Source organism: Leptonotus elevatus, chromosome 2 (genome assembly GCF_054856555.1).
Source record: "Leptonotus elevatus isolate MCC_2025b chromosome 2, RoL_Lele_1.0, whole genome shotgun sequence".
In the NCBI taxonomy this organism is placed as follows: domain Eukaryota; kingdom Metazoa; phylum Chordata; class Actinopteri; order Syngnathiformes; family Syngnathidae; genus Leptonotus; species Leptonotus elevatus.
In genome coordinates this window covers 36168712-36180901 of record NC_141240.1, presented here as the reverse complement: position 1 = coordinate 36180901, position 12190 = coordinate 36168712, and the positions used below count along the sequence as shown (strand labels likewise).

General features: G+C 38.5%; 1 protein-coding gene and 1 long non-coding RNA gene across 3 annotated transcripts in view; both read left to right on the top strand.

The window, feature by feature from the left end:
- The first annotated feature begins 202 nt into the window (after window positions 1-202).
- Window positions 203-2097, top strand: LOC147179808 (uncharacterized). The gene is made up of 2 exons (XR_015094116.1): window positions 203-295; window positions 1701-2097. It is a non-coding gene; the product is annotated as an uncharacterized LOC147179808 (long non-coding RNA).
- Window positions 2098-5167: 3070 nt separating this feature from the next.
- The window catches only part of plcg1 (phospholipase C, gamma 1), a 30961-nt gene continuing 23938 nt past the window's right edge, over window positions 5168-12190 (top strand). For both annotated transcript variants that reach the window (XM_086069589.1, XM_086069588.1), the window contains exons 1-2: window positions 5168-5473; window positions 6403-6693. In XM_086069589.1, the coding sequence (XP_085925715.1) occupies window positions 6477-6693 (217 nt within the window). In that variant the 5' untranslated portion in view covers window positions 5168-5473; window positions 6403-6476. The remainder of the gene's footprint in view (window positions 5474-6402; window positions 6694-12190) is intronic.

The following is a 12190-nucleotide window of genomic DNA, read 5'->3' as shown; positions in this document are numbered from 1 at the left end:
CTCTTACAGGGAATGGTAAAATGAAGCATTGCTTTACCCCTGGCGAGACTCGGATCGGATACTGAGCTGTCTGACTTGTCATTCTAACTTTGGGAAATATTAAATAATATTCGAAGCCGCCACTCGGTCCTGCAACAACAATAACGCTTTGATAACTCAGTGGTTAAGTAGTTTGTTCGCGCATGCGCATTGCGCAAACCGTGTCATTTCGGACATTGAAGCAGAAGCTTCCTGCACAACTTCACCTCTTTTTCTCACAAAAACAATGATGATTCGGCGCGTGGAAACCTCGCAGGTATTATTCGTTTAAAAATGTACCATGTGGGTAGTTTATGTCAAATCTATTAGACAAGTACTGTATTTGCTACCGAGCTATGAAATAACGGCGAGCCAACGTCTAAAACAAAACCGCAGAAAGTAAGACACGTGATGTCCATAGCCATCTAATTAGCTTTTATGCAGTAATGTATAATATTTTATTTTTGATTGATGCACACGTAGCCTACACCTTGAACCACTACGCTACCTGCATTTTAAAATGTCCCCTGTTAAATCGTTTTTGTCACTGAATCAACTGAATGACCGTTGTGCTGCTCTTTCTGGTGTGTCCGCTTTGGCCACCTGGGGGCAGTATACGATATGCTACTTATCATTGACGCATTATTTATATATGTTTTTACTTTATGCATTAATTTCAATTCACAATATAAAAAAACATCTGGTACACCAAACAAGTATGTACCTCATTGATGCATTATTATGACTTTCACCTGAGTTCTAGGCAGTCCCTCCCATATATGTGGTCCCACCTGGATCCAGCCATATTGCTGAGTGTGCGTCCTGCCTTGGCCTCAAGGTGGGATTGGTGTTAACTAGGGGTGTGACGAAAACAGATATTTGAATTGGAAAATCAGTTTTGATTTAGTGTGTGCATTAGGGGTGGGAATCTTTGAATGCCTCACAATTCAATTCGATTCTGATTTTTGGGTCTGCGATTTGATTCAGAATCGAATTTTCGGTTAAGAAAGATTTTTGATTTAAAATGATTTGATTGACACAGATTTTTGCTTCAATCTATAGATGTGCAAGGAATTGTAATGATCTTCTCCAGTCTGACTCGCTACTCGCTGCACTTTTATCACTCAAAAGAACGGCTCCACGCTGGAAAAAAACAACTTTTATTGGAATAACTTGATCGTGACTTTTTCCTTCTACTCTCTAATATGGCTACAACTTAACAGTGTATTAGACTGCGTGGAATCACACTGCCCCTCAGTGGCCAAACCGGGTACAACATGAACAGCGCTCCAAATAAAGGCACACACACAAAGGCAAGGCAGTATAAAATAATTGTAATAAAATCCATTTTGGGACATTTAAAATCGATTCTGAATCGTACAAAATGAGAATCACGATTCTTATGAGAATCGATTTTTTGGGCACACCCCCAGTGTGCATCAATTCAAACCGATTCCACGTCCATGAATCGTATTACAAATCTTTGATTGGAGAGACACACACTTTGAATTTATAGTACTGACAAGTTCAAGTTTATTCGTCTTGGAAAATGGCAAAAAAAAAACTCATTGTGTCATATCCTCTCGAACTGAGCCGTGGGAAATCAAATCTTAATCCCCATTTATTGAGATCTTTTTTTTTTTTTTAAATACAAGATGTGTAATTTATGTTTGGTCTGACAGTAAACATCTGGGAATGTCATTACCTCTTGAAAAACTCACTGTGGGAGAAAGGAGAAGAGAACAGCTGATGAAGGAAAACAAACAGGAGAAAATGCTTGTGCGTTTTCTTTCTGGGAGCCACGGAGCGTCTTGATCCAAGTGGGAAAGTCAGCGTTAGGCTTTTGCGGGGTCAGGCCACACGACAGTGAAGAGGTGGTCCACCCTCCCTTCACCGATGGCCCACTGCTATTTATGGAGAGCCTCCTCCTCGAGCACAATGGATAAAGGAATGTTCTGTGTTTTGCCCGGTCGTAAGGCTTTTTCACCTCTCGGGGTGGTGCATGGGAAGCCGGCGTACAATGTAGCTCAACGTGTGAATCCAAATAAAAGAGGTCAACAAGACAGCGACCTGACAGTGGCCGAGCTTGTGTGTTTATGTTGTCATGCAGCTGCAGTCGGGACATTGTCACCTTGGTGGAACGTAATAACAAATGTGTGATACAAGAAATGGGATGTTCCAATTAACTCATTCACTGCCATTGGCGGCTATAGACGTCAACAATTCATTTGAACTCTTATTAGTTTCACATTTTTTGCCACTTTTGTTAACAAGAGTATGAAAACCTAGAATTTTTTTTATTGTGCATTTATAACAGCTATAACATTTGTGATTAATCGATAAATTTAAAAAAAAAAATTTAATTGTCTGATGCCCCTAATTTTTTTATTTTTTTTAAAATTAGGGGCATCAGGCGATTCCAATTTTTAATTGTAATAAATCACATGACTTCACTGGTTAACAAAAGTGGAAAAAAATGTGAAACTAATAGTTCAAATTCATTTTTGACGTCCATAGACCCGTCAATGGCAGTGAACGAGTTAAGAGGGTTGATAACGAAACCAAGAGAGATAATTTTGTACGGACAATTGGCATGGCTGACCAGGACTACGAATTCTAAAAGCGACACAAGTGTTTGACCTTTTTCTAGTCAATATTTCTGCTGTCATTTTGGGTCTACGAAGGTGGAAGCAGACCTTGTTAAAAACCATGACAAGTGTTAATAATGGACTCATAATTGTGTTCATATTGAAAAGTTGCTTTGTCATCCGTTTGACCGAGCGGCCCATGCCATCTTTCTATGGAAAGAACACAAGTACTGTAGTGTTCCGTGTGCATGGTGAAATGTTTTATTTTCTCCTTATTTGCTGTGACAATGCGTGCCATCAAAATGTGAAAAATGTGATTAATTTTTTTAGCGGTCAATGCGTTTGTTTTGAACGTGTGTAGTTTTCAGGATAAAATGTTAACATTACAGTTTTCTTCATTGTTTATTTATTTGTAGAAGCTGATTAAAAAAAAAAAACATCAGAGAAGAAATCAATAATGATCCATGTGATATTAACTCATTCACTGCCATCGAGGACTATAGATGTCAAAAATTCGTTAGTTTAACGAAAACCTAGATTATTTTTATTGTATTAGAACAGATATACAATTTGTGATTAATCGTGAGTTAACTAGTGAAGTCATGCGATTAATTACAATAAAAAATAATAATCGCCTGACGCTCCAAATTTTTTATAATCTTTTCTTTAAAAAAAAAGAAGATAATTTTAAAAATAATAATTACAATTATTTATTTATTTAAAAAAAGGAAAACATTCTTAAAAATTAGGTGCGTCAGGTGATTATTATTATTTTTTATCGTCATTAATCGCATGACTTCACGAGTTAACTCACGATTAATCACTAATTTTATATCTGTTTAAATGTAATTTTTTTTTATATAGGTTTCATACTCTTGTTAACAAAAGTGGGGAAAAAATGTTAAGCCAATAGAAATAGTTCAAATGAATTTTTGAGATCTATAGCCGTCAATGGCAGTGAATGAGTTAAGAATCATGCATATTAGATTCTAGCTATTTAGTTATTTTCTCCGAACTGTACACCATCAGAGAAAGGCCAACTGTGCCTAGCACGTGATTGGAAGATGCTGGCAGATGTTGGCAAACAGCCGGTGTTCCCCTCAGAGATCGCCGCCACCACCTTGAGGCCTGACTTGGTGTTCTGGTCCCTTTCCTTAAAGAAGGTACACATAGTCGGACGGCTCCCATGGAGGAGGCATATGAGCGGAAATACCTGCGATAATCTGAGCTAGCCGCTGAAGCTCGAAATCGTGGCTGGAGCGCAGAAGTCCGCCCAGTGGAAGTTGCAGAGGGATTGTGGGAACATCTACCACAAGACGAGACGCCCCTGCCATGCATAGCCCCCCCGAGATGTCCGCCACTTGACAGCAAGGTGACTCTCGTGGCTAATTGGGTTTGATCAATTCATTTTCTCAAGCCTCCCATCTAGTATTCACCATCAAGTCCACCAGTTAATTGTATGAACTGTATATTCTGTGTTTTCGGAAGAAGGAAAAAATACCACTTTTGTGTGCAACTTTGTGAGAACTTTGGTTTTCACTTTTTAATGTAATGGAGTCCAAAGTTAATCAGCGTTTGACTACAGAATATTAAAAAAGACGTTGGTACAAAAAGCTACGGAGGCGTATTGCATTCACTTGAAAAAAAAAAAAACTCCTCCTGTTTTTCTTACTTTTTTTTGGGGGCAGCTTTATTTTTTTGAGTATTTTTTTTATTTACTGTTTTTCAGATTTTTTTTTCTGTTTTACTGAATTTTTTTTTCTGTCAAAAATTATTCCGAAAAACAGGGTTACAAAATGAATCATATGCAATAAGATGGTCATGTTTACTTACTGGCTCTCAAAGGAATGCATGTGTATACTATATTGTGGTTTGTTCTCTAATCTCTGAAAAAAATAGAAAAACAGATTTTTTTTTTTTTTTTTTGGAAAAACAGGAAAATAATTATTTTATAAAACAGGGAAACATTACTCAGAAAAACAGGGGGAAAAATATTCAATAAAACCGAAAAAAAATTACTAAAAAAAACAAAGCTCCCCCAATAAATTAGTCAGAAAAACAGGACTTTTTCACCTTTTAAAGTGAATGCAATACGCTTCCGTAAGAAGCACATCATTTGTTTAAATATAATATATACAGAAATAAATCTCAAAGAAACTACTGAATATATACTTTTATATAACTACATAATATATACCTTTAGATAGATATATATAGAGAGAGAGATGACTATTTTTTATTTGTATATCAGTAAATAAATTATTTCGCCATCAAAATGTCTCAGTCGTGTTTTCGTTTCTATTATTTTTTTAAATAGTCAAGTGGTGTCACAAAAGCAAAGTAAATGTGTGAGTGGTGGAACTATTGCATAATTTTCAGACTGACAAAGAGTGTAATTGGTTTAATGAGTAGTTTGGATCATTTATGCACTTATAACCGCAGTTTGAGGGGCATCAAATGTAGATTATGCAATTTTTTTAAAATAAAGCTGGCTTTTTAAAAACGCTTTTATTGTGAAGAAGATCACCGGAAAAACTAGCTTTCCTTTGTGCATTGACGCTGCTGGTGGTCGTTGGGAGGAGAATCGGCTGAGCTGCCAGTCGGTGACTTGAGCAAAAAAGCAGACTTGCTTACCTTTGCCTCTGCTGTCGCGGGTCTGTCTGTCTGTCCCTCTCTATGGACGGCCAGCGGGGGGACGACGAGCAAACTGGGCGTTTTGTCGACGGGAGTTGGTGAGCCTCCCTGGGGGCTTGGCGGAGCTGGAATCTCGGAAAAGCGGACGGAAACACAAGGAGAAGAGGCATCAAACGGGAAAGAGGAGCAGGCAGCTGTTAGAGATGTGCGGCGGTCAGGCCGAGATTGCGGCGGTAAGTCCAGCACAGCACAGCATCTACTGCGACGTGTCCCCCACCCCCCACCTCCACACGTTTTTGCAGAACGAAGATATGAAAGCGGATTTGTCAAGATAGTAGCCCATTTGAAGGGGGCTGCTGGAACGAGCAGCATGTTTGTGGCCCGACGACATGCTAGCTCTCACCGGCCACGATTCCACGCTGAGGAAATGGCCAGGCGACGTCGCTTGTTATCCCATTCGACTCTCTCCCTAAAGTGCTCCCCCCCCCCCCCCCCTAAATTTTTTTTTTTTTTTTTTGATTTAAACGTGTCGGGGCAGCGGCGCGGATATCAATTGTTTGTTACAAACGCCACAAGACTTGAAAGTGGAAAGCGTACGTTCGGTCAAACGCTGTGCAGAAAGTTACTGTGATTAGCTTCAAGAATCGTTAGCTTCCCGGCCAGATGTTCTTTTCCGTAACATCTGACGTATTTGTCGTAATGTCACTTGACATTGTTGGGTGTTTCATATTTCGAACTATGAATTCACAAAAGGCAAAACAGGCTGTTTACTTGCGTGTATCGTGTCGAGTTAAATGATTATGACTATACGATGTATTCTTGTTTGTTTGTTTTCCCCTCTTGACATAAAGACGTGCTTTGTGACAAAATGTGTCTCTTGATACATTGAGGCCAATTTATTATCAATAGCTTTGCTGTGCAGTGCGCACTAAACAACTTTTTTATTATACATTGAACACTGACTACATACTACCTGATAATACAGGTACTCCCTTGTGTGTTGACATTTTTAATAGGAATGGCAAATATTCATATTCATTCAGCTGCCAGACGTTCCTTCTGGCTGCGTCATCTGAGGTTGAAAGTATGTACAGGTCTGACACACTTGGGATTGTTGTTTCATGGGCCTCACTACTACTACTCCTCCTCCTCCTTGTTGTAGGTATCCCTGTCTACGAGACCCGGGCTGAGCATATTGTTCTGAAAGGAAACGGATAACAAACGGCGGAAGTGAACATGGCTGGGACCTCAGGCTTCTTTTCCAACGGGCCCGTCGCATGGATGGACAACGACGCAGAGATGAACAACCTCTACCGAGACCTGGAACTAGGCACAGTGCTGACGCTGTTTTATTCCAAGAAGTCTCAGAGGCCAGAGAGGAGAACTTTCCAGGTCAAGCTGGAGACGAGGACCATCATCTGGACCCGGGGCACAGATAAAATAGAGGGCGAGAGTGAGTACCCATCTGTACACTATAGTGTATAGTGTCACGATACCAACATTTTTGACTTGGAATACAGTCCTGCATAAAATGATACAGATACGGAAACATTGACACAGCAAAAACTGAAAACACCAGTAAAAGCTCCACGCTGCAAAAAACAACAACTTTTATTGGAATAACTTGATCGTGACTTTTTCCTTCTACTCTCTAATATGGCTACAACTCAACAGTGTATAAGACCGCGTGGAACCACACTGCCCCTAAGTGGTTAAATCGGGTACAACATGAACAGCGCTCCCAATAAAGGCACACACAAACAAAGGGACGACACTGTAAAATAATTTAAATAAAATCGATTTTGGGACATTTAAAATCGATTCTGAGTCGTACTAAATGAGAATCGCGATTCATATGAGAATCGATTTTTTCGGCACACCCGTAATATATATATGTATGGTGCTTTCATCATCAATTGGACTGTTGGCAGTTTTGGTTTCAACCATTTACATTAAAAAGGGGGTGGGGGGTTCTTGGGGAGCCAGACATCCCACTTTTTTGTGGAAAAGCATATTGGAGGTTTATCAGTGTGTGTGTGTTGTTGTTTTTTGTAGAATTTGGGGATTTTAATATTTTTTTATTTCAGTGATACTCAGATTTTCACTTTTCACGGGGGTCCAGTGTAATTCAATTAGTAATGATTTTATTAAATATTTTCAAAAAATATATATTTTTTAAATGCTGCCTTGGTTTTTATATTTGTAAACAAATGTCTCCCATGCTGAAACAACCATGCTTGAAGTCCTCTTTTCAAAAAGGACCCCCAAAATCAACCCTAAAAAACATTTTTTTTCTTTGCGAATGTGTATAATACGGTACAAGAGCGAGAATAATCTTATTATATTATGTAAATTTGTGACATTAGACATTCACTGAAAAAATGGTTTGTTGAATTTAGTCACTATGATTTCATCATGCGGTTGCACACAATAAAATCATCTGGATCCAGAAACATATTTTAAGTAGATGTATTGTGTCGCTGCTATGTGAAAAAGACTTGTCATTTTTTTAAATTTTTAGACATCCCAAAAAAAGTAAAAATGAAAAAAACATAGTGTTTTTCAAATCGCAATGACGATAATTTACTTAAAAAATTTATCTGGAGCCAGATTATTTTATTTTGTGCAACCAACCACTTGTTAAAATACAATGGAGTACCGGTACCGCCTTATTTATTTATTTTTACACTCTCCTAGGTCCTGCCAAGGCACTGGTTCATGTACCAAGTGAAAATTTTGCATTTCATATTAACTCCCGTGTATAATACACGCCCATGATTTGGGATAATATGTTTTGGGATAATATGTTTTGGGAAAAAGATGCATGTTATACTTTTTTTTCTCTTTATTTTATAGTAAGTACACTGTTTTCATGGCAATCCAATGCAAATGTAATTTGAACTGGCAAATTTGCCACAGGTTTGTTGATAGAACCCAGTGACAGAGCAAAAGGTGGTGGCCCACTGAAATAACACTTCTGGGGTAACCAACAGGAAAGTTAAAAGTGCATTACGTTATAAACTTGCTAATACAAAACACAACTATTATTCCATTCCTTTTTACTCAAGTTTTTTTTGCCATGGTATCGTATCAGAAGTTCGAGGTACTTAATGCAGCTATAGTCCAAGTCCAAATTTTGATACTGTGATATGGTGGACGGATTGACTGGTGTTATGGTTTTCATGCATGCATATTCCGTTTTGAATTTTGTGAGTTAATAATTAGTACGTTATGCGTTATGTTTGGTGGTGTTGTTTTATTTGTTTTGGTCGACTAACTCGACTTTCAAAACATTTCCCATAATAATTTTAGTTGTAGATATGTACATGTACAGTAATTTTTGGACTATTAAGCCACGCTAGCGAAATTTGGGGAATACTTGTGTTAGTTACACATACAAGGCGCACCTGACTATAAGCCGCAGGTGTTTTAACACATTCACTGCCATTGACGGCTATAGACGTCAAAAATTCGTTTGAACTATTTTCATTAGTTTCACATTTTTTCCCACTTTTGTTAACAAGAGTATGAAAACCTAGAAAACAATGTTTTATTGTACATTTAGAACAGATATAAAATTTGTGATTAATCGTGAGTTAACTATTGAGGTCATGCGATTAATTACAATTAAAACATTTAATAGTCTGACACACCTACTTTTTTAATATTTTCTTTTTTTTTTAGTTAGGGGCATCAGGCGATAAACATTTTTTTTGTAATTAATCACATGACTTCTAGTTAATCACAAATTTTATATCTGTTCTAAATATACAATACAATTTTTTTCTAGGTTTTCATACTCTTGTTAACAAAAATGGAAAAAAATGTGAAACGAATAGAAATAGTTCAAATTAATTTTTGACGTCTATAGGCAGTGAATGAGTTAATGTTCCCGCTACTTTCTTTTCCATAATGAGGGCGAAAATTGTCTCGCTCTCGTTCTGTCTCTCCACTTTTGCTCTACCTGACGCTCTTGCGCTCCCTTTGTAGTGCGTCCCCTTGTGATCCGATGGATAAGCCACACCTTTGTATTAGCCGCAGGGTCGAATGCAAGTGAAAAAAAGTAGCGGCTTATAGTCCAGAAATGACTGTGGGTGATGTCGACAGAACCCTGCACTTGTTTCGCTGCTGTCAGTTGAAATAGATTGAAATTGATTACAGTACAAGTACCAGCATGCTTTCTTAGGATATGAAGTCTGTGATTGAGCTGTTTAGTTGTAAGTCTACTGCTGGCATAGCAGGATGCCTTGAGCACAGCTGCACTCTGCTCCGGATGCAGCACAGTCACAGGCGCAAAACGTGTAAAAAAAAGAAAGAGAGCAAATATCTTATACATGCCAGTTCATGGCTGCCATTTGATACCCACGAGAGGTAAAATGATGCCTCGTTTGTGTATAGGAATGGTGTAGGAGTTTTATTTGTTTTTACTGCAATTGTGTCATTTTGGACAAGTGGGTCTGTTGTGTTTTACTCCTTATCAAAGGCAGCAACTATTATGTCCCATCACTTAGAAATTGCCCTCTAATTTGAGGTGAAGGGCAGGGAAGCATTTTTATACTGCCACTGAAGTGATTTCTCTTTGTGATCTTGTTAGCCTAAAAAAATAATAAAAAATCTTAATCCACTGCAACCTCTAAAGGTTGTTTGACACCGGTTGACTTTAATTTTGTTGAGATTTAAAAATGTAATTTATCAAGGGTCAAGTTTGATCATTTTAACTTTTTAAATGCTGCCGCAAAACACCTAAATAAGCGCTTGTGTGATACAGTACAGCAAAATAAAAAGCAATATAATAGTAACAGTGGAGAAAATAATACAGAAGAAACGTACGCATTCACTGAAGAGCGGAAATGGCGGAGGAAGTCATTTTTATAATAATACTGATAATAGTAATGATCATTTTAGAACTATTCCTAGTCCCACATTGCCGCAATTCACAATGTTTCACGAGCAATCGTGGACACAGGAGATGCCAGGAAGTCAAGAAGTACATAGCACAAAAAAGAAAGCGGAAATATTTTCTATACAATACAATCTATTAGCAACATGATTTTGTGTGTGCTGATTGTCCATTTTGACCTTTTGAGGTCTGATTAATCTTATTGAACAGACTTGCTTTCTTAACTTGAAAACAGAATCATCCCTCCTTCAATCCATTTTCCCAACCGCTTATTCCTCACAAGGGTCAGTAAAGGCTAATTAATCCATGCACAGTAATTTGAATGAATTATAGAAAACTAAACTCAAAGCCAGTGTTTTTAAAATATCCGCATGTGTCTATTATTTTGAATTAGGGAGGGCTAAGATTGTAATTTGCGATTTGCACGATAAATGTTATCGTAGTTCATATTGGTTTTCTCACTTATTTGATCAATTTAGCTCCTCTAATGACGTGTCAAATTTACCTATTTAGAAATTATACAATTATTAAATTTAAATATTTTTACCCTTCATTTTATACCATGATATATACTGTTAACTAGGGGTGTGCCCAAAAATCGATTCTAATTTAGTACGATTCAGAATCGATTTTAACTCTTTGACTGCCATAAACGTTATAAAACGTTTAGCATAAACCTAGGGAAGGGCGCCGAGGACGTTAAAAGACGTCCCCTATGTTTTTTTTTTTTTTTTTCAAAAACGGGTGCAGGAAAGCCTTGGGCAGCTGTGCTGAAAGAATCAGGCTGATCTGATTAGTCAAAGACTCGTTTTGGCCCCTAGAGGGCAGCGATGACTCTCTTTGCACAAGGTTGGATGGGCCGCCCACCGTGGGCGTCAGTAGAAGACGTGAGGCGGAGCTAGAGTGTTGAGGAGACAATGGCTGATCCAAGCCACAATGGCTTGACCAAGCAACCGGTTACAAGCAGCTCACGCTTGAGCATTTTTTTCAAAGACGGAAAGCATCAATCAATACTAAAAAGCGCATTGATGTCAACGATGATGATGACAACGAGCTCTACGCCAAAGTTGGAAGCTTTGGCCTGTTACTATCACGTAGTAAGCCTCACCGGCTACGCGCGGCTAGCGCGGCTAGCGCTGCTAAGGCCGGAAAACGCGCACAATAGCCGGCCGGGTACTTCTGCACAAGCGGACATTCGATCGGGCGATGGAGAGTTGGCATCGACCAATGCAGATTGATGATGATGATGATGATGACTGCGAGTTTGACGCCAAAGTTGGAAGCCTGGACGTGTTTACGATCACGTTGTAAGCCTCACCGGCTACGCGCGGCTAGCGCGGCTAGCGCTGCTAAGGCCGGAAAACGCGGAGCTGCACAAGCGGACATTCGATCGGACAATGAAGAGTACCCCGAGTCCAATGCATATTCATCGGAGGAGCGGGTACAGTCTGATCACGGAGAAGACACTGTTTCTGGACTACGATGCCACCATGAATGGAGTGGATAAAATGGATCATGCAAATGCTGTTGCGTCTTCTTGCACGCAGGAGAGTGTTACACAAAGAAAAACTGTCGTTGAAACATCCACATATTTGTAAATAGCACCACAGTTGCACACATTTGTAAATAGTTTGCCAAATTGTTGTCAAATTGTTACACTGTTGAATGTAAATAAACGTATTTTGCTATCAAAAAACACTTTTTCATTCTTGGTGGTAGTGTTTTATAGAAGTAAAGCACTATTTAGGTGTTTGTGGCATCATTCATGGACAAAAAGAAGTGTCAAATTCACTAGAATGCATGAAATAATATCGTTTCACTAAAAGCTTGATTTCTCCGTATTTGAGTTCAAAACAAGCGAAATCGGATGAAACTAACCATTTTCTATTGTTGATTACTAAAGAACGGAATAAGGTAGAAACAAACTCTTTTTTTCTGATGAAAGATGAAAGTCCAATCTTTCATTTGGTAGTACGTGTGTTTCCATAGTCCAAACAGAACATTTTCTGTGGACCTTGAAAATCAGTCAAAATGCTTAAATCGGCTGGCA